The 22,469-nt window shown below is 32.8% G+C and overlaps 3 protein-coding genes across 6 annotated transcripts; 2 read left to right on the top strand and 1 right to left on the bottom strand.

The window, feature by feature from the left end:
* Nucleotides 1-3,588: 3,588 nt before the first annotated feature.
* LOC113854445 (outer envelope protein 80, chloroplastic) lies at nt 3,589-12,323 on the bottom strand. Of its 2 annotated transcripts, XM_027485420.1 has the most exons (17): nt 11,654-12,323; nt 11,410-11,503; nt 11,226-11,308; nt 10,932-11,029; nt 10,734-10,803; nt 10,281-10,371; nt 9,588-9,669; nt 9,254-9,289; nt 8,636-8,789; nt 8,397-8,537; nt 8,109-8,179; nt 7,950-8,028; nt 7,759-7,874; nt 7,480-7,627; nt 6,531-6,600; nt 5,877-6,060; nt 3,589-3,745 (listed from the first exon to the last, which is right to left on the bottom strand). In XM_027485420.1, the coding sequence occupies exons 1-16, from the start codon at nt 12,167-12,169 to the stop codon at nt 5,906-5,908; spliced, it is 2,004 nt and encodes a 667-aa protein (XP_027341221.1). In that variant the 5' UTR covers nt 12,170-12,323; the 3' UTR covers nt 3,589-3,745; nt 5,877-5,905. The 2 variants fall into 2 exon arrangements, with proteins under 2 accessions (XP_027341221.1, XP_027341220.1); XM_027485419.1 differs by lacking the exon at nt 3,589-3,745 and having other exon boundaries at nt 5,637-6,060.
* A 1,728-nt stretch (nt 12,324-14,051) lies between these two features.
* On the top strand, nt 14,052-16,746 carry LOC113854791. The gene is made up of 2 exons (XM_027486010.1): nt 14,052-15,984; nt 16,174-16,746. The coding sequence occupies exon 1, from the start codon at nt 14,595-14,597 to the stop codon at nt 15,942-15,944; it is 1,350 nt and encodes a 449-aa protein (XP_027341811.1). The 5' UTR covers nt 14,052-14,594; the 3' UTR covers nt 15,945-15,984; nt 16,174-16,746.
* An 805-nt stretch (nt 16,747-17,551) lies between these two features.
* Nucleotides 17,552-20,952, top strand: LOC113854940 (ADP,ATP carrier protein 1, mitochondrial-like). 3 transcript variants are annotated; one of them, XM_027486288.1, is made up of 4 exons: nt 17,555-17,681; nt 19,234-19,774; nt 19,866-20,237; nt 20,416-20,952. In XM_027486288.1, exons 2-4 carry the CDS (start codon nt 19,283-19,285, stop codon nt 20,698-20,700), a joined length of 1,149 nt encoding a protein of 382 aa, XP_027342089.1. In that variant the 5' UTR covers nt 17,555-17,681; nt 19,234-19,282; the 3' UTR covers nt 20,701-20,952. The 3 variants fall into 3 exon arrangements, with proteins under 3 accessions (XP_027342088.1, XP_027342089.1, XP_027342087.1); XM_027486286.1 differs by having other exon boundaries at nt 17,639-17,686; XM_027486287.1 differs by having other exon boundaries at nt 17,552-19,774.
* Nucleotides 20,953-22,469: the final 1,517 nt, after the last annotated feature.

The following is a 22,469-nucleotide window of genomic DNA, read 5'->3' as shown; positions in this document are numbered from 1 at the left end:
GAAAAAATAAAAACGTAACTAGGAATGAATCGTTCATATTTTTCCTTAAAGAATCTTTTTGTCTTTCTTCTTTTAACTTAACCAATGGATCTCCTTTTTATTCTATGGTTAACTTTTTGCAATGATCTCTCCCTCTACTCGCCTCTCCTTTGCTTGACCATTCCTAGTTTCTTTGCAATGTCCGTAGCTACCCCTCTAGTGCCCGCCTCAACAATTTTTTTTTTATCAAATCTAGAATTTATTACTATTTATGGAAGATTTAACTAGTTCGATCCTCCCTCTCTAAATTGATCTATCTAGGTGTTGGTCTTTCGATGTGCTTATCCTCTTCCCATGTTCTTTCTAGAGTGAGAAAAGGATATACTATTGATCCAATCGCTGCAAAAGGATAACTAGTCAAAGATGATGAGGAACCAACCAGGTACTACAGGCTCAAAATTGGTTTCACATATAAGCAAATTCCCCTTAAAATGAGCATCATTTAGTTGGGAGAACTTTTTTTGGCCTAGACCACAATGATAAATGAAGAAACTGTTAATACGTGGCTTGTATTTAGTCAATCACTATGGAAAGACTTTATGTCTCTTGCATGATACAAAATAATTGACAGGATGCAAAATTTACACTGAAAGTGTATTAAAATCAAACTCTATCTCTTATTACATTTTCTTAAAAAATATTGTCATAATACCATTTCTTAATTAATTTGATCATATTAGGATTTCATGTTTTGGAAATTGACAAATGATCATAATTTATCTAAACTTCTCTATTATATTTGGATTATAATAACTTTAGATGTCTTATGTTTTTCACATTTTTCTATACATTAACATGATATTAGGTTTGTTCTTTTATATCAGCCCAATTGCAAGGAGTGTCTGAGTGTAATTTTAATTATCTTGCTCCATGGAGTTAACAGAAATGGACATCATGTTCATGTAGATGTAACAGAGATGCGTTGGCCATATGAGCGACGATGCGTCATTGTGTTTGGCATGTAGTACTAGTTAATGGTGCAGAGTTACAAGCTTGAGTTTTGTGAATAATGCACGATGGACAAGGACAATGTAGGGCTTGTCAATTATCATTGTTGTCTCAAAAAACTTTAGTTTGGGCTTATGTTATCCAACTCATAATAGACATGGTAAAAAGTTGGGGTATTGATAGGATACAATGAAACATATTTAACTTGCTATATATATATACACATGTGAAATTTTGACAGGGATAGCTATTTGAATTTAGCTTAACTTCACTAAAATTGATAATAGATGAGATACGATTTGTTAATATAACTTATAAAATTCAATATTATTTATACTTCAATATCCACTTTAAAATAATATTTGGGATATTTTAGTTTTATATTATAAACGGAACATGAATTGTAAATTTTAAATTAATTGTATCATAAAAAAAAAGATGCAAATGAAAAATGAGTGTAAAGAAATATATTTGGTCGAGTAAAACGTTTTAACTAGTGCAGTTTACTGAGCTGAGACTTTTTGGATTTGCCTCCTTGTCGGGTTGAATCTTTAAGCATGATATTGATACAACATTTCCCATGTCATTCACTCTGTCCTTCTTTTGTCGGTGTTTGTCATCAATCCATATCCTTTTACCAACTTCTTGATCCCGTCTCATTTCTGCCAACTCTTAATTCATTCAATATATAATTTATTCATGATTTTGCTAATCATTATCCTGTTGAAAATGATAAATTATTTTATATGTATAATCTTATCAATGTATTTATATTATAATATTTGAATTATTAATTTTTAAATAATTGCCTTTTATAACAATACTTAACCAAATTATTTTGCTGATAATAAATGTGATCTAGTATTTTAAAATTTAGAAAAGAGAACCAGTCCCACGTTTAATATTCTCTTTGGTTTTATTTATAACATCCTTAATCACATAGATTAAAAAAATTATTATAATTAGTTAATGTATTAATTATAATATTTAAATTAGTTATTTAAAGCCAACTCTATTGTTGTATTAATTGTTGAAACGTTTAATATTTATAACGAATAAATATAAAGAACCATAAATACTTTTAAAATTTTATAAAAAATCTTATGTGAAGGATTTATAAAATTCTTTAAAAGTCTAATGAAAGATAATATATATATATATATAATGAGAAATTAGTGTATTCTTTTTTTTGTTCCATTGTTTAGGTTCAGAAAATATGGTAAATATTTCGTTTCATTGTTCCCAACCCCATGATTGCTTGCTTGGCCAAGAGCGATGCTGTATAAATTATGAAGATTAGATATTCCCTGTTAGACATAAAGTAAAACATCATATAACATATAATAAATATATTCTAAATAGTATTCTTACAACACAGCAAAACAAGAAAAGCACAATTCAATAATTCAACATATTACTTCTTTTTTTTAGTTTGACCAAATAGTGTTACACACACACACACACACACACTTGAGACTATTATACCAAAATTTGTCATTTTGTGAGTTTAATTTAATTTTCCTTTTAAATACTTTTTATTCAATAAGAAAAGATAATTCAGATGAAAGTCCTATTATATTTTTTATGCTTTTAAAGTAAAAGGGTGTGTTAAGAATTTTTCTAATGTAAAAAAAAGTGGAGTGAGATTTGTAATAAGGTGGCGAAGATGAAAATTTGAAAAAAAAAAAAAAGAGTTAAAGCTTATAAACTCAAAGCTAAATGAAGTGAAACTTTAAAAAAATGATACAAATTAATGGAATAATTTTTTTTTAGTTACAAATAAAATACAGTCTTTGATCAAACAAATTTTTATTCTAATCTTATTTTGGTAAAAAAACTTAAATCTACTAAAGTTTTCAAATAAATTACAAACTTGTCGGCATGAATAAAGCCCATAGAATACTAATAACTTGTCTTCAATTGGGCCACCATCCATTAATAGCATTTCACTTGCGTCTGGACAAGTTTAGAATACTTCACTACCAACATGAGCCTATTGGTAGGCTCCTGTTAAATTCAGCGGGGCTTAGTTTCTCTAGGATTTGGACCGAAAAAAAAATTATGCTTCTTTAGGATATCTTTACGAAATGAATTTTTTATTTAAAAAAATTAATTTTTATTTAAAAAATAATTTTTATTTTTAATCAATAAATTTTAAATTAATATAAATTTAATATCTTAATATTTCATTTATTTTTATAAATGTTATATATAATTCTAATTTTAAAAGTCTAGAATTTATTTAGAGATTAGATGAAAATAGAAAAATAAAAAAAAGATATACTTTTCTATAAAAATTCATTTTTTTGTCTATTTTATTTTATTTCTCCTTTCTTTTCTTTCCATTGAAGGAATCAAAATATAAGATTTTATTTCTACTTTCACTTCAATTAAACATGGATGGGTCTATATTAGTCAATGGTGTGAAATTCCTATTATTCTAAAATAATGGAATCGTGGCTTCAAGATAACAAGATGTAAGCCAAGGATATATTCATTCAACGTAATTAAACTTCTGATTATCATCAAACAAGTAATACATCATAGTTTCGTGTTCGTCTATTTTAATTGATCCAGCGTGATTAAAATGGAACAATATTGACTTCCAAGAGTATTTGGACTTTAATTAAAATACATGTATACAAAATATAGTAGCCGATCTCACCACCAAATGGAATAAAGCTTTATTGTTGTTCATAATACATAAGCCCGGTGTATACAGAATATAAATATCAACCTCCTCTCGGGTTTTCAACCTCTGACAAAACATTGAGATGTTTTTTAATGTAAATATCAACACCATGCTACACATGAAACAAAGCAGAGCTGCAAATTTATGTAGATATGCAGAAAAAGTCAACTACAGGGAGAAGAAGACAGATTGCCGAACGTGGAGAACTGCATGAAGAAGAACCAAGAAAGAAAAAGGAGATTGCTGGAGGTGAAGAACTACATGAAGGAGAGTGCTTGATAAGAGAAACTATATAAATCAGGGCAAGAACCAAAAAGAAAAAGACGACCAAGAAAAAGAAGACGGCAGTGATTGCTGGAGGTGGAGAACTACTGCAGAAGAACCAAGAAGGAAAAATAGGATTGTTGGAGGTGAAGAACTACATGAAGCAGATTGCTGGAGTTGGAGACAAATGAAAAAGCCAAGAACCAAGAAAGATGAAGACACAGATTGCTGGAGTTGGAGAATTACATGAAGGAGATTGCTGGGGGTGAAAAACTACATGAAGAAGAAAGAAAAATAACCAAGAAGCAACAACACCGAGAACCAAAACCAAGAACTAACAAGTGCAAGAAGAAGAAACAAGACCAAGAACCAAGATTAAGACACAAGAAAAAGAAAAAGAAGAACAAGAACAAGACCCAAGAAACAAGCAGAACTGAGAAAGAAGAATAAGACCAAGAAAGAAGAAGAGCCAAGAAAGAAAAAAGAGATTGCTGGAGGGGAAGAACTACATGAAGAAGCAACAAGAAGAAGCAAGACTGAGATTAAGGCTCAAGAAGAAAAAGAAGAACAGGAGCAAGACCCAAGAAAGAAGCAAAACTGAGAAAGAAGAACAAGAACAAGAACAAGAACAAGAAGCAAGACCAAGAACCAAGAAAGAAAAATGGAGATTGCTGGAGGCGATGAAATACATGGAGAAAAAACAAAAAGAACCAAAAAAGAAGAGTCAAGAAGCAACAAGAAGAAGCAAGACTGAGATTAAGACACAAGAAGAAAAAGAAGAACAATAAAAAGACCCAAGAAAGAAGCAGAACTGAGAAAGAACAAAACCAAGAAGCAAGACCAAGAACCAAGAAAGAAAATGGAGATTGCTAGAGGCAAAGAACTACATGAAGAAGAAACAAAAAGAACCAAGAAAGAAAAGCCAAGAAGCAACAAGAAAAAACAAGGCAGAGATTAAGACACAAGAAGAAAAAGAAGAACAGGAGCAAGACCCAAAAAAGAAGCAGAACTGAGAAAGAAGAACAAGACCAAGACCAAGAAGCAAGATCAAGAACCAAGAAAGAAAATTGGAGATTGCTGGAGGCAATGAACTACATGAAGAAACAAAAAGAACCATGAAAGAAGAGCCAAGAAGCAACAAGAAACAAGACCGCGATTAAGACACAACAAGAACAAGACCAAGAACCAAGAAAGAAAAATGGAGATTGTTGGAGGCGAAGAACTACAAGAAGAAGAAACAAATGGAACCAAGAAGCAATAAGAAGAAGCAAGACCGAGATTAAGACACAAGAAGAAAAAGAAGAGCAAGACCCAAGACCCAAGAACAAAGAAGAAAAAGAAGCGGGAACCTTAACCAAGAAAGAAGAACAAGCAAGACCAAGAACTAAGAAAGAAAAATAGCATGGCTTTATCTGTTTCAACAAAATACTCACTGTTATCCATCACCCTTTCCCACCTAATATGTTATGTTTTCATGTTTTTGAGATAATTTTGAGGCAGAAAATTTAAGATATTTTTGAAAAAGAAAAATAAACTGAGATGTTTTTCATGAAGAGAAATAAAGAGAAATTTTGACTTTAATTTTTTTCTCTCCCCATTTTTATTTTAGTGCAAATTTTTTAATTTCCTTCTCCACTCATTTTCTTTTCTCTGAAGTAAACAGAGATTTAGGGTCTCTCTTTCCTATCGTTTGAAAAATTCACAGGATCCATTCCACACTAACTAGCACCCACACATCCTGTTTAAGTTCTCTCAATGGGAAAAGATGAAAACCAAAATGAGCCATTTCAGCATACCTATAGGAAACACTTTAAAAAGGCATCAAGGTAGCTAATTTGATTTCTTTTAGAAAAATGATATACAAATTTCCTAAATAAGGAAAGGGCCATGCAGGCTAAAAGAATTTGGATTATATGAAACAATCAAGAAGCACCTAGTAAGAATTGTCTTCCAAGAGGGCGTTTAGTTTCTATGGCCAACTCCAAAGTGAAACCTCTTCTTTTTCCTGTCGTTAAAGGCATATTCAAGACGCAAAGGACCCAAAGGTGAATCCACACGGATGCCAAACCCATACCCATATCCACTTCCAGGCTTGCCCCTTGCTCCAGCAGGGTCACCTAATGAAAAACCAAAAACACGTTCACTAAGTGCTTCATGAAGGACAGCATGAACAATATTGACAAATATCTAGAGAACTACCACCAATTGAGATGAACCGGTTGACAAGTCAGAAACTATTAAAAAAAAATGACATTGCGGTTATTGTTGCTCAAAGGAGCCTAAGCACAAGGATAAGCCAATAAAGGCTGGTTCTGCTAGGAAAATGACTAATCTATGATTGTAGTGTGTGCTTGGTTGTCTCCTTAACTGCAAGTTTTAACAGCTTCCAAGCTTCATAGCAAAGAAAAAGTCCACCATTTTATCAATATCAGTGTGATGTTTTTGAGAAAAAAATTTCAGTATCATAGCTATGATACCATTCATCAGCATAAGCCATTAGGAGGAATCGGGAAAATTAATCATTCTAATGAGTTACAAAAAGAAGAAACCAAATTTAAAAAATCAAACCAACCAAATAAAGACCTACCAGGGACAGTTGTGCCTGATGCAATATCAGTTCCATAGTCAGAAAATATAACACCTTCTACTGGTCCCAACTGCAAACAGTAAGATCAATGAGTCAATTTCTCTCTAGCTTAAATTGAATCAAATGCTTGCACCGGAAGGCACAGGGACAAATGAAACAGATTTTTTTATCATCCATTTAGATAAATATGCACAACCCACTTACAGGATAAATTTTTAGAAACCCAGCATTCTATAATTCTTTGACTAAAAAACCAACCATCACTACAGTTATAAGTGGCCATATATTTAGTTTTTCGCACCTGACAAAGTTGTGGGGTGACCTAATAAGGGGATTTGGTTTTTGGATGGGGTATTACACAGAGAGAGAGAGTTAATTTAGTAGTTTGGTCATCACATAATACCTTTACAGTGAACATTTGGTAAATAGGGACTAGCTGATTCGGGTGAGAATTGAAAGAGTTACTTCTTGTAACCTTCATTGATCATAGTGAATTTTCCTTAAGCACTTGCTCCCTACAGTGAGGCCTTTGGTTCATGCTAAGTTGAACCATGTTAAATCCTACATCAATTTCTCTTCTCCTTATTCTTGAGCATGTCTGGTTAAATACACCACTCTTACATTTGGGGGAATCATTGGAGATGACAAGATCAGATCAGAAAAGAAAAAAAAAAAAAAAAACTTAATTGCTATGATTTTCCATGCTCAAATGACAAGTCATATTCAACTTGCAGAAACATAGGAATGAGTTTCTATATAAGTTTTTATCAGTTTTCGTATTCTACACATTCTTCTGTTTTGCTTTCTTACCTGTTCTTAACACTAGAAAGTATCATCCTTCTATGTTTATACCTTTTTTTAACCCTTTCAAATTCATAACAGTTGACCATAATATGCACAAGAAGCATAACTAGATTGAGCAGGAAAAAACTTGATAAAATTCAAGTACCATGGGGAAAGAAATTTCTCCAGAGCCAACAACATATGATCGACCAGAGCCCACACTACCTTCTTCATAGCCTCTCACACTGTTTGTTCCTCCAATGGCAAAAGCTTCATAGGGAGAGAATTTTCCCACCACATGGCCACCAGAGAGACTACCAGTGAACCAATTAAAGTTGGTAAAACATAAGATTGTCTATTTTGCTCTAATGTAAATTGTAAACAACAATCCACTCCTTTTCCTTTGCATGAAAAGGGGGTTGACTTGATGACATGTATCTCTTACCTCAAATGAAGTCGAGCAGGACCTATCTCAACGCCCCTCCTAGCACGTGCATTCACCCTAGTGAAGGACAACCATTCAGACAAAAGAGGAAGTCCCTGTTCCACATTAAGGACAAACTGCAAAACCAAGCAAATAATAAGAAACATAAAATTAAGGCTAAACTGAAAGACTTCATCCAATTCATAACAAACCATGGAAGATCCGTGGTCGCCAGAACCAGTGTATACAGTCTCAATCTTAGCAAGCAACATATCATCATGGGTATTGCCACTACAAGGAAAATTTGACATAAGTTAGAAACAACCATACTGCCACAACATGTAAGATGTAGGATTACATAAGATTACAACCTTGCAGTAAGAGGACTGCTGTAACAATCCTTAATGATAGGAGCACCTTGTTCATCATGGACTCCGGCATGCTGAAATGATAGAGAAATTTTAAAAGAGAAAAAAAGGGAATCAGTAACATAAATAGACATAGAAACTATATTATGATTGAATAGTTTAACTAAGCTAAGCAAATCATCAATTTGCAAGTGGTATTTAATATTTGTAGCTGGAGTGTCAACACAAAAATTAGAAATAAAAAGATATTACAATACACAAGAACAGTCATCAGAATTGTCAATGAAGTACCTGAAAAACAAGTCCTGCTGTTCCGCTCCACTTTGGCCTGATTGGTCGACTGAACTCTATACCACCTGTGATACGGCCAATGGTCAGGCCACCACTACCATCTGCATTACCATGAACAATTGTTCCTGGCGTTCTTGAATTCTAAAGAAAAATTGATTAAATATCAGCAACTGCAGTTTTTAACTTTCTACCATCAAAAGTAGTCAATGGGTTTGGACAAATAAACATTCAGAAATTACCTGAATCATAATTGTTCTAGATGTTCGTTTATCATCTCCTTGAATCCAAGGGTCTGTGTAGTTTATACGAAAGATTGAATCAATCTGGCCCCTCTCTAAGGAAATATTGAGCTTCTGGTTTTTACCGAAAACATTCCTATGGGAATAGGCAAAGCTGCAACGGAATAAAAATAGAATTCAGTGGATCAGCAATGAGTAAACCAGTTGCAGTTGGACCATAAGTTACATGCCATGTGAAAACAAATATTAAAGAAAAAACAACTGTTGATAAGGGGGAAACATGCATAAGCCTAGATAAGCAGAGGTAAATTATCCAATATTAATATCAAATAAAATTTCAATATGGCTCAGTTCTATCTTCTGAAACATTATGTACTGGAGAGTAGTGTGCTTACAGAGTCACAGCTACAAGTGGCATATTCACACATGTACCAATGTCATAAACACTGCTTAAGCAGTGTATAAATCCAGCACCAGAAAACTTGAGACAAATAACCTTTAAAATGGTTTCAATTGCAATGAAGTGAACTTAGCTGTTAAACAAGGGAGAATAGGATGCCTAAAGACAATGCATCAACTCATAACATCACCCATCACATGATTAAAAAATAAGCTAACCTTCCAATGAGCCCTCTCAGTGGACCACTTGTAATCCTGCAAATGTAAATACCTAGTCAGATACTCAGATTATACAGCAACCAACTAATATTGGAAATAAAATCCACCTCCTGCCCAATGTAATGTGTATTTATCACACGCAGTATGGAGGGGGTCTAAAATATAAAAATCCAATGGGTATTTGTCTTCTGAAAATTAACAGGTTAGATTACAGTAATTTCCAGAATTATGGTAGACTAGGGAATTTCATCGAACCAAAAGGAGGTAAGTGTAATTCACCTACTGAGAAAATTTAAGCTTCATTTATGTAATGCTTTAGACTAGAATCACTTACCCACTTGATATCCCACCACCTGCAGAAAATCCTCCACTGGGACGTTCCACCACATTCATCACCAAATCAACCTTCCCTGTATCTATAGCATACCAAAGAAACAAAATAAAGAAATTTAAACTTTAGAGAATACCATGGATCTAATGTGTGAATACAAGGAAAGACCAAAAAATCAATTTATGTCCATTTGTCAAGAATATACTTAATTTTCTTTTTGACAGCATGAGTAGAGGTAAAACATAATATATAACACCTTACAGGCTGTCATGCACAAAAAAAAAAAATTATTGAGAAAAAAATGGGTCATTTATAGAGCACTACAACTTTTTTAAGTCCTGTTTAGCACTAGCTAACTTTATAAGAGAAAAACACATATTTGATGCTAGCAAATAACATCCTAGTTTCTTTCTTCATTTCATTCTTTTTGGTCTTCTTGTATTTTTTGTGAGCTTTAATTTCTAGTTTCTCCCTAAGTTAGTTCAGCACTTTCTCCGCTTTATTTTACAAAAATAAAAAAAAAATTCAACAGTCATTTTTGGTAGGACAATGAAATGCTGAATAAAAGAAAATTATACTTATATACTATATATAGGGCTTGGCAAGTGTAGTTACTGGTTAAAATTTAGAACTGAAATGTTTCTTTTTGACAGATATTTGCCTTAACTTAAAGCCCAGTTTCAGTGTATACATTACCCGCTGGTTGGGGAATAATGCTAACATCTTCCATGATCCCCATAGTTAATACAGTTTCTACATCTCTTTTTCCCTGAAGCATGCTGTAGACCTGGAAATAGAAGTATGGAAGATGCCAAATTCCTTCTTAGTAAGAAAAGAAGGCATGTTTCGCAAAAGAGAAAAGATATATTTGAAACTTTCCCTTGAGTGAACTAAAAACAATACCTACATCTAATTTCCATCAAACAGACCAGAGAATATTATCAATCAAATTTGATAAAATAATTTTACAATCAGCTTTAAAACTTAAATTAGACAAATATTAAATCCTCTTGTTTTATCTTGCTTCACAATTTCACACAAAAATTAAACATACATTAGTTCTTGATAAAACTTTCAAAAGCTAACTAGCAATTATGAACCATAATCAGTTGGAGTGGTCAGCAGTCCAGCACTAGGTCAAGGAATTACGTGTCCCTTCTTGGTTGTAATTTGCCGAAGTATTGTTTCAGGCTTTGTCTTCCCTATTGTCGTCTCTCCTCTGCAGATAGAAAATCAAGTTGGTAAACAAAACTTCTCAGCAAAAAACATAGCAAATATTTTGCAGGTATGTTTGTCTCTGCATGAGAGTACTTATATGTGTCAATAAATTTGAAAGAAGGTGCTTACGTTTTCCTGTCAAGAAACCGTATGGAAATATTATTAACCTCAGCCTCCGAAACTTGTAATCTCAGAATACCCCCAGAGAGAATCTCAACAGCTGAAACCTAAGGTGGTCAAGGCAGGGGAAGAAAAGACAGTTCTAATTGTAATACTGGTTAGAGCAATGTAACCAAAGTTGAATGATATAATATTATGGTGCTTTCTGTAAATAAAAAATGGATACAAATTCTGGATTTCCACCGAGCAGGAAGATTATATTACTACATTGTGAAGTTTAAACAGAATATAAGGGAAATTTACCATGGCAAAAAGACCACGCTCCATGTACCAGCCATTAATGGAAGATATAGCTTCATCCAAACGCCTCAAATTGATAATTTTCCCTGCACAACTTAACATGTAAATTTGAATAAAGCGAAGGTCAAACACAAGCAACATGCCAACGATACAACTGCACGCATAAGGAGAAAGAAGACTTAGTTACCATATCCATCTCTAAACGAGTCTTCTAAAAACCTAGCCGGAAGTACATTAGCTCCTTCACATACCAACCCCTGGAACTCTTGATTTGGTTCTACCTTATGCCACAAGAAACCAGTAGTCAGACAACAGAATTCAATATTGCAGGCTTAAATAAACAGCACTAGAATGCAAAATTCTATTGGGGAAAAAAACGAAGAGCTCAATTCCAATGCTTAACTGTGACTGTTCAACAAAACCGAACATACCTGAAATACTAATCGGATACCGTCACGCGTATCAACGGCAACCGGCATGCAGGAAGAAAAATATCCACTATTGATTATGCGATGCACATCCTCTTGTACCTCGCGCACTGTGAGAGCCGAGTTAGGTCGACAAGCTTTGAGAGCCTGCACCGCCTCCGCCTCCAGGTCCTTCCTTTCTAGTTCCTCGCCGTCTTTGTTTCGAACCAGCACTTCGCTGATCAGCACTCTCTCCTCATTCTGCCGAGCCTTCTGTTGAGCTTCCTCCGCCAAGGACAATGACGCCGAACACAGAATCGGTAATGTTAACTTCGGCGAGGACAGAATGGACGATTTTCGGAGCACAGAGCGAGTTAACTCAGTAGAGTGAGCGGTGAAGGAGTGAATGAGTTGCGAAATCGAGTTTGTGGCGTTGGCAATGTGAGTACGCGCGGTTTCGAAAGGAGAGTTTGGGCGTTTGTTAGAGAGAGGAATTTTAATGGAAGAAGAAATCACGCGGATGTCTTCGTTTCGAAACATTGTGCCCTCCGTGTTTGTTTTCGTAGACGCAATTTGAATCTCAAGTGATTGAGTGAATGAGTGAGTGAGCTCAATCCTTGCCTTGCCAGTTCCCACTGCTAAAGCTCCCTTTCCTTCAGTAGTCACGCCACTGAACTTCCGGAGAAGCGATTCTTTTTCTAAGAAGCTTTTCGATTTGTACAAGGCTGGGCCGGTCCTACGCTTTTTTTTATTATCATGGGCTGGGCTTTTCTTGGCCCATATTAACCCTATTTAATCGCACGTGTGTAGAACACAAAAGAAAGTGGTGGTTTATGCTATGCTTTGATGACAAGTTAAATGGAGAGGAAAATCACCCAACAACTGAACTGGAACCAACTAAGTTTAAGGACAAAAACGGTTGGATGCAATCGGGTGACAAAGGAATGGTTATAGTCATTTGATGTCCGGTACATAATTCTTTTTCATTTGTAACCGTTATTAAAGAAGTAAATTACAATATTTATATTTATATCTTCATTTATTTATCTATTTTCTATAGATAAAACTTATTACTATTTATATTTATAACAAAATTTATATATATAAAATTGACTACACCTATTTATTATTATATATATCTATAATAAAATTTATGATTGTTAAAATTTAAAAGTTATAAAGTTATTTTTATATTTTATACATACTTATTACTTTATATATAAAATTAACTACATCTACTTATTACTATGTGCATTTATATCAAAATTTATTTATCTTTTATTTATACGTACACTTACTTATTACTATGTGTATTTATAACAAAATTTATAAAATTTATCTATATAAAATTGACTACATTTACTTTATTTACACATACATAAAACTATACATAAAATTAACAACATTTATTTATTATTATGTGTATTTATAATAAAATTTATAAAATTTATCTATATAAAATTGACATCTACTTTATCTATATATACATAAAATTGACTACACCTATTTATTATTACGTATATTTATAATAAAATTTATAATATATATATATATATATAATTCATAAAATTAACTAAGCCTATTTATTGTTGCGTGCATTTATAACAATATTTATAAAATTTATAAATATAAAATTGAGTACACCTATTTATTATTATGTGCATTTATAAAAAATTTATGAAATTTATAATTATTAAAATTTAAAAATTATAAAGACACTTTTATATTTTACACATATTTATTACTTTATAAATTACACATGTTTATTATTCTATGTAATTATAATAAAATTTATGTTTATTAAAATTTAGAATGTTTAAAGTCACTTTTATATTAAATAATATACTTATAATAAAATTTATAAACAAATTTATTATAAATTGTATTAGATAAAAATTATTTAATTAAAAAAATTAATTATAATATTTTTTATAATTTATAAATTAAATTTATATTTAATTTATATCTATTATTTTTGAATTATATTTAAAATTTTTTATTATAATTTGTAATTACTGTAGATGATAACTTTTAAAAAAATATTTAAAATTTTTTTAAAAATTGTTGTCAAGTGTTAAAAAAAATTGAAACTCCTCTGTGTTAGAGAAACACGTGATTTTAGAATTTATCTTTGTTTATTATTATAGTATTTCTTTTAACTTTTTTTTCTCATAAGAAGTATAGGATAACTTTTGTTTTTTATCTATGAAGCTTAAAAAAAAGGTTATTTCTACAAGTTTATCAAATAATTATTAGAAAAAAAATCAAGTTTTTTAAAAAAGTTTATAAAAATATATATTTTTTAGATTATTCTAATGAATTTGTTTATTAAACAGTGTAATTATTGTATTAAGAAAAGTGATGAAACTTTTTATTTCACGAATACTAGGTATATATACCTAGTTGTACACAGAATCCACCTGGTAAGGTAAGGCGATTGTTACGACTGCGGGGAAGAAAGAATCATCCCATCAACTGTAAACGTGGAGGAAGATAAAAGAAGTCATGAAGTTGGTCCCCCCCCTAGCAGAACAGAGCAAAAGCTTCTTCATTCTTGACTTTTTCTTATGCTGTTGCTACTGCTACTGATCATAATCGGCCACCAACAGACAACAGGTAAGCTCAAACAATATCTCTAATCTATCTGAGGTGTTGTCATCAACCTTGCTTCTAATCCCAGTGAATATTAGCTTATCACACAAACGACAGATCCACCTTGTGATGATCGTTACTGGTTAATGCGTTCGCATATTACCACTTTGCGGTTTCTGTGCTTTAATTTGTTTTTAAGATGATGTGTGAACGAAAAATTGGCTTTTCGGTTTTCTCGTGGTGTCAGGCTTAGTCAACTGGTGATATATACTGTTATGAATACGACCCAGTTGAGATTTCAGTTTCTGTTCTAGCTTGCCTTCTATCACCACCCCTAATTTGAGGGTTAGGGTTTTGAGACTGCGTTCCAAGAATGAACAGTTCAGGTTTAGGTGGTGGTTTTTTGTCTGGTCCCAGTGGGGGAATTTTGGACTTGGAATCTCCATTTCATAGACACCAACAGACCCAGTTGGGTCATCCTTCAGTGACTGGTCAACAGCACATGAATATTATGAGTGGTCTCGAAAAGGATCATCCCATTGGCCTAATTGAAGTGAAAAGTTTGAATGCATCATTGAATTTTGGAAAAGGAAAGGCAATTGCTCCTTCTAATCCTGCCAATAGTAATGATTTGAGTGAAGATGATGAGCCGAGCTATACGGAAGATGGGAATTGCGAGAACTTGGATGGTGGGAAGGGCAAAAAGGGGTCTCCTTGGCAGCGAATGAAGTGGACAGACAATATGGTTAGGCTTCTTATAGCGGTGGTGAGTTGTGTGGGTGATGATGGCACAATTGGTGGCATGGATGGTCTTAAAAGGAAATCTGGGTTTCTACAAAAGAAGGGCAAATGGAAAACAGTCTCCAAGATAATGATAGGCAAGGGTTGCCACGTGTCTCCGCAGCAGTGTGAGGACAAGTTCAATGACTTAAATAAGAGGTACAAGAGGTTAAATGACATACTTGGAAGGGGAACTTGTTGTCAAGTGGTTGAGAATCCTGCACTTATGGATTCAATGCCTAACCTGTCAGCGAAAGCTAAGGATGATGTTAGAAAGATATTGAGCTCAAAACACTTGTTCTACAAGGAGATGTGTGCCTACCATAATGGGCAAAGGATACCAAATTGTCATGATCTGGACTTACAGGGCTATTCTATGGAGCATGGGAGGGACTCAAGAGAGAATAATGGCTCTGAGGACGAAGACGAGGATAACAATGAAAGCGAGGATGATGAGTTGGAAGATGAAATTAATATTAATGCACATGAGGATGGAGGGAGGATGGAGGAGCTCTGTGATAGAAATAAATTAAGTGAGGAGGATGGCCATTTTGGCCCACAATCTGTTCGAATGGATAAATTTGAGGTTGAAATGGCAAGGGTTTTTCAAGACCCCACAAAGTCATCATATGAACGAAGAGAGTGGATTAAGATACAGATGTTGCAGCTTCAAGAGCAAAATATCGGCTACCAAGCCCAAGCTCTTGAACTTGAGAAACAACGGTTTAAGTGGTTAAGATACTGCAGCAAGAAGGACAGGGAGCTGGAAAGGCTGAGGTTGGAGAACAAGAGGATGAAATTAGAAAATGAGCGCTGGATCTTGAAACTGAAACAGAAAGAACTTGAGACAGATTTCAGTACATCTGATATGTCATTAGATCCTGCCCCTCTTGGGAACCAGCCACAAGGAAGGGAACATATCAACTTAGGCAGACAGCAGTAGCTCCTACTCAGAAATGATCTGTCGTCATTGCTTAATCGACGTATGAAATGATAGCTTTTCATTTAATGTTACATTATTTCTTGTTATAGTTAGACTCAATGACTACATAGTAGGTTGATATGTATAGAATTGTATTGACCTTGAATGAATAACATATAAATTTGTTCTTGAGCATTCCATTGTATGGTTGAGAAGTGAGTTCACTAGACTTTCTTTTTACCTTTTGCAGTGGTGTGACATTAGCAACTGGGCTGCAAAGCATAAATTCATTTGGAATGTGAAGAAACAAACGTTTTGCTGAACTAGTTGTGCTCTTTACCTCATTTAATCCTTATAATATTGGTATGTAGGATTTTGTTGGTGACACAGAAATGGAAGGATATTGCTCTAAAGCACTTGAGCCTTTATTGGTCAACCTTGATGGGGGTTTAACTTCTCTTTTGCCAAAATGGTAACTGTGTTACAGTGGTAGCCACATACCACATGCGTGATATAATTTTTGGCTTTATAACTGTATACTATACGCAAATAATTATGCGAACTCGGGGGAAAAAAGGTTGGCAACATCCCTGGTTGTGGGTGTATTTCATCGATTTTGTTGTAACTTGTTAGATTATGTAGCAACATGAAGCAGTCGTGGTTCATTTTTAGCTATATATTATCCAAAGCACCATCATGAAAGCTTTCACTTAATCTTTGAAAACTTCATTTGTTTCCTTTTTTATGATTGAACAATCAAGTACGCCATTTCCTTCCCCTGTTTCGGTCTACGTTTTTGTCGTCAACATGGAATTGTTATTTGTTCCTTCCTCTGTTTCGGTCTACGTTTTTGTCGTCAACGTGGAATTGTTATTTGTTCCTTCCTTTGTTATTTTATTTATTTCCTATTAAGCGGTAAACAGGACGGCGTGTTTGACTTCGATTATTCTAAAAGAAATAATATTTCTTAAAAGTTTTTTTAATTATAATATTTTAAATACAAAATAATCTAATATTATTTTTGGATCTTAAGTCAAATGGATTTAAGTAAATATTTTATGTTACTCTTGAATGTCTTGTGATCTTAATTCATCTAAGCATTAGGTCTTAATTCATCGATTTAAAAGTTCATATATTTTTGCTTCTTTTATATAAACCTTTTAATATATTGACTGACTGATACAATGTGAACATTTAGTTATTTTGATGAAATTTATGTGGTAAGACTTTGACCAAAAGCAACCATTTCATTCAAAATTCTAGAAAAGAATTTTCCATGTTTTTTTGGTCGTGGACCTTTCCAAATTGAATCAGAATTTGAAAATTACGGACTTCAATCCCAAGGTCCCAGTGTCCCCACGATTTAATTTATTGTAAAAAACAGTCCAACTTGAAAAACTTGCGTGAATAAGAGAATGTCAGAATTTTCCATGAAACTTCCGTTTCCACTTTTCAAGGAGTGGAAACTAATTTTGTAGCATTAACTATTCTATTATAAAATGTAAATTCAACCTGTTGCTTCATTACCGTAGGATTTGTGCCTACCATGCTTTAACGCCCTAAGATTTGTGAGTTCATCTAAACTAAGGAAAAACAATATAAGTATACCACTTTGCCTCGTTATCGTAATGGTTACAAGTCTCCCTGTGTTCATGAGCGTTGGACATTTTTATTCAAACGCCTCGTTATCAATAGTCTTAGCCTTTGTCCACATTCCAGAAGCCAAAACCAACGATACAATCTCGCTGACAGCCTTTGGTTTGGTCTCTATTTTCGTTTCTCTTTGTAATCATGTTTGTGTTGATTTACATGTTAGTTTCTGTGGCTTGTTTTGTCCTAACTCTTTGGTTATGGTTTAAGCTGGTTTGCTTATTTTGTTTCATTTATGTTTAAAGACCCTTTGTTTACTGGAATCTCTAGCTAATTGATTTTTATCTGTTTCCTATTGAAATGTGGTTTTATCTGCATAGAGATATTGACATGTAAGTTTTATTAGAATCAGATGATCTTTATGGATGGATTTCTATGATAAAGTAATGCTCCAGTGATTAACTTAAGATATGGTAAGGTAATTACTGAAGACAAGGCAAAGGTGTTATGTTTCTATGCGGTATGCCTCATGTCTAGACTTAGTAATAGTCCTGAGCTATTATGTATTAGAAAAGCCAGAGAGGTGATCTTGGCAGTTATCTTGATTTTGGTCTTGGGTGGGTGGTTTAGTTTGTTTAGAAATGCTAGCTAATAACACTTTTTAATATATTCTTAATTATTGATTAAATTTATTGAAAACTACAAAAGTATGAAAGAAAAATAGTAAATTAGGAATGAAAAAGAGTGAAATCTACATAATTTTAGTAATTTTTAATAAATTTTAACTAATAAATAAGAGTGTGATAGGGAATGTGTTGCTAACATTTCTCTTAGTTTGCTTAACAAGGATCAAGCTGGATTTTTATTTAATGCTGCTATTCTTTCGCTCGAGGGTTGTAACTAATATTTTTAACTTGAAAATTGAAAAATATTGCTCATGTTGGTGGCGTTTCTGGTGACGGTTTTGGACATGCCTTTACTTATGGCTGATTAAAGAAACAAATGATGATCAATTGGTAAAAACCAACCTTCACCAATCACCATGTATATCTGCACAGTTAGGTCAAGGTCATGTCTTATGATATATATGTTGCGAAGGAATCATAAGGTCTCTTTACAAGTTCTGCATGTTAGGTGAATGAGTTATCTTAGAGGGCAAATTGCTCATTTGAACAAATAAAAAAAAAATGGTTACTTATTATTTTATAACAAAAGAAATGGCTTCATAGGAGTACAGAAGTTACTGCTTGTATGATACTATGATTGGTACCGCTCCAAATGTCTATTGCTACACCTTTTTAAATAATTTTTATATAAAATACTTTATCTATTGGTTAGTTAAATTAATAATAATAATGTTTAAATAAAAAATATCTAAATGAGGTGTAGTAATAGACATTTTGGAGTGACAATAAACATTCTTCCCCTTTTCTCCTTAGAAATAAACAGGAACAGATTTTCATCTTCTCATATTGTTGAGTAATATGATATAGTCATGTTAAGGAAAGAAAGACATTTTTATTAATTTCAATTAGTAGGACTTACTACCAAACAAGGTAGATTCTTGTTTGATAAAAAATGTGTCTTTTCCTTTCCAATACAATCATATCATGTTACTTATTAACATGAAAGGATCCAAATTCAAATCAATTAGTCAATTAACTAGGTCTTGGTTTCATTTAAGTCCATAAATAGCTTACCATAATATATCTTGCTGCAGGTTATAGTGGATTAATAGTAATAATAAGCGCTCAACTACTGAATTAACAATGGCTGATAAGCAACAGTACCCATCAATTATACCAAAGTTTTCTCACCAGTTTCACTTGGGATCCAACCTTTCTCCACATGTTGCAACTTATTATGGAGGTTTAAAAGGGCCTGCTCTGTTTCAGCAACAGTTTTCATTCGAAAACTATTCAAATGCAGGGTTGCAACGTCCTGTCATGCCTGCACTCAAAGCTCCGGATTGTGTAGGCTCAGCAGTATTTGTCCCATCCCCATCAGAGAAAAGCTTTGCAAGCTTTGCCACTGATTTTCTCATGGGTGGAGTTTCAGCAGCAGTGTCCAAGAGTGCAGCTGCTCCTATCGAGCGTGTGAAGCTCCTAATCCAAAATCAAGATGAGATGATTAAGGCTGGTCGTCTCTCCGAACCTTACAAGGGCATTGGAGATTGTTTTGGCAGGACAATAAAAGACGAGGGATTTGTTTCATTATGGAGAGGGAATACTGCTAATGTTATTCGTTACTTTCCAACACAGGTTTAATTAATTGTCACTTCTACAGTTTCTCTGAATTATGCATTATTTTCTTGTCTCGTATTTACTAGGCCTATCTGTGATTCTTTTGCAGGCATTGAACTTTGCGTTTAAAGACTACTTCAAGAGTCTGTTTAACTTCAAGAAAGACAGAGATGGATACTGGAAATGGCTTGGAGGTAACTTGGCATCCGGTGCTGCAGCGGGAGCTTCATCTTCGGTCTTTGTTTATTCACTGGATTATGCCCGAACCCGCCTTGCCAGCGATGCCAAGACTGGAAAGAAGGGTGGTGAGAGACAATTCAATGGTTTAGTGGACGTCTACAAGAAAACTTTTCAATCTGATGGTATTGCTGGCCTTTATCGTGGCTTTAACGTTTCTATTGTTGGAATCATTGTCTACCGCGGTTTATATTTTGGATTATATGATTCTTTGAAACCAGTGGTCTTATTGGGAACATTGCAGGTGAGACACTATGATATTGCACTCTTAAGTTAACCTCTTGATAATACGATGAATCAAGTTCAACTTCTTTTTCTTTGGTTTCGACTATAAGTGTGTCATCTACAAATGTCTAATTCTGAGCTAGAAGGAAATGGTCTTAAAGATTCTAATACTTTTTGTCACCTAACATTGGTTTCAGGATAGTTTCCTGGCTAGCTTTGCTTTGGGGTGGCTTGTTACAACTGGTTCTAGCGTTGCGTCCTATCCCTTCGACACTGTTCGCAGAAGAATGATGATGACATCGGGTGAAGCAATCAAATACAAGAGCTCTTTTGATGCATTCTCGCAAATTATCAAGAAAGAGGGTACAAAATCTCTTTTCAAGGGTGCTGGTGCAAACATTCTTCGTGCAGTTGCCGGTGCCGGCGTGCTTGCGGGTTATGACAAACTTCAGGTGCTTGTGCTGGGGAAAAAATATGGCTAAGGAAATTATTGACTTTCAACATGAGTGGCAAATAGCACGAGATGACGATGAAAAACGGCAAAATAAAAGTCTTAAGACTATGTTTGTTTATATTTAAAAAAAAAAAAAATTCTCTTTTTAAAAATTAAAATTATATATATTTTTAATTTTTAAAAAAAATATAAACAAACATACTCATAGAAATCTATCATTTATTTCTCATAATTGTTATATTCTTGCAGATTTTCTTTTTAGCAATTTAGCAATGATTCTAGCAGATTTTGCTTGTATTACATGGATATTTTTGTTTTAAAGAATATAATAAAGTTATGTTTGAAAAAGTCTTAGACGCCTATACATTTATTGCTTTTATACATTTTTTAAAATTTTATAATATAATAAAATTGTAAAAAAAAAAATAATTTAGAGAATATTTAGTTTTAAATTTTTTTGGTTAATGGATTGTCTAAATTATGTTTAAAAAGTAAAAATACTAAATTTTTATGCATATTTTTATACTCAATTTTCTTTCTTTCTTTTTTTTTTTTTTTGCTTGTCAAGGTATGTTGATTCACATTTAAAATAATAAAACTTAAGTAGAGTAATATAACTATTTTGGTGTTATTCTTTAATTAAAATTTTATCATAATAATATGTGTTGATTTTTATTTCATAGATCACTGAAATGAAGTTATAATTTTAATTTATATTTAATATCAAAAGCACCTATAATACATTGTCTAAGTTATCTCCTAGTTAAAAATGGTTTTATTTCTTATTTTATGATAAAGCTGTGAAGATTCTTGATAAGTTTCTTAATCTAGAGCATCGTTATAGATTTGAAACGGTACATAGTGATATAATAAATTGATCTGAAATAAACGTAAATATCACATATCACATTGTTTATATTTAATGATAAAATTGGAAAAAAAAATATATTTTTTTTTCAAAAATTAGTAGATGGGAATGAAATTATAAAAATATATTTTTTAATATTTCTCCTTTTTTTAAAATTCATATTAAGTGTTGAGATTGAAAACATAAATATAGTTTCACAAATTATTTTCTCCTTGTTTCTTTATTTTTGTACTAGATAAGATACCAGTTGATCTTAAAAATAAAAGAAAGAATTTGAATATCCTTTCGCCTTCAGCAGGACGAGTATTCTGTCGTTTAAATTAAAGAATAATTAAATTAATTAAGATAAATAATTAAATTATTATTTACTTAATTATATAACTAAAATTAAAGTCGATTCACAAAACTTGTTAACCTATAATATTATCTATAAAAAAAAGTTAAAAAGTATAAATAAATAGTTAGTTTATGAATATTAAATAATATTTATTATCTAAACTAATGCTTAATTTTATCTACGTTAAATCAGACAAAGGAAAACTTACAATAAAAGAAGACATCATCTCATCTCATATTGAAATGATAATTTGAAAATCAACGTTTTTTTAACAGGAACAATTTTTATTTAGTAATTAAAAAATTTAAAATATAAAAACTTAGAACTATTCATAACGGCATTAAAAAAATGTCATTTAGCATGCGCCATGCCCTTTGTACACGACATAATCAGTTGTCCTTTCATGACAAGCAGCGAATCTTTTGAATTTAGTATATGGAATTGAATGATATGGCGAATGTCTCAGCGGGTGTTATTTAAGCTTTTGCATTGCAGACAAAAGGAATGTGAACGGAATATGTGAATATAATGATACTTTTCGTGCATCGCTTCACTTGCACGCCAGGATTTTGCTTATTCTCCTCACTCCCCC

Source organism: Abrus precatorius, unplaced genomic scaffold, assembly GCF_003935025.1.
Source record: "Abrus precatorius isolate BTA unplaced genomic scaffold, Abrus_2018 Scaffold11, whole genome shotgun sequence".
NCBI lineage: Eukaryota > Viridiplantae > Streptophyta > Magnoliopsida > Fabales > Fabaceae > Abrus > Abrus precatorius.
Note: the sequence above shows the minus strand (reverse complement) of the source record. Positions and strands in the feature narration are given on the sequence as shown.

What these genes read in the sequence shown, in the direction of transcription:
- LOC113854445 (XM_027485420.1), bottom strand. Translation starts at nt 12,169, where the DNA reads ATGTTTCGAAACGAAGACATCCGCGTGATTTCTTCTTCCATTAAAATT. An exon ending in CTCGTTTAGAGATGGATATG is followed by an intron (nt 11,309 to 11,409) that starts GTAACTAAGTCT and finishes TAAGTTGTGCAG; the next exon opens with GGAAAATTATCAATTTGAGG. An exon ending in GCGACCACGGATCTTCCATG is followed by an intron (nt 7,875 to 7,949) that starts GTTTGTTATGAA and finishes TTGGTTTTGCAG; the next exon opens with TTTGTCCTTAATGTGGAACA.
- LOC113854791 (XM_027486010.1), top strand. Translation starts at nt 14,595, where the DNA reads ATGAACAGTTCAGGTTTAGGTGGTGGTTTTTTGTCTGGTCCCAGTGGG.
- LOC113854940 (XM_027486287.1), top strand. Translation starts at nt 19,283, where the DNA reads ATGGCTGATAAGCAACAGTACCCATCAATTATACCAAAGTTTTCTCAC. An exon ending in TTCGTTACTTTCCAACACAG is followed by an intron (nt 19,775 to 19,865) that starts GTTTAATTAATT and finishes ATTCTTTTGCAG; the next exon opens with GCATTGAACTTTGCGTTTAA. An exon ending in TCTTATTGGGAACATTGCAG is followed by an intron (nt 20,238 to 20,415) that starts GTGAGACACTAT and finishes CATTGGTTTCAG; the next exon opens with GATAGTTTCCTGGCTAGCTT.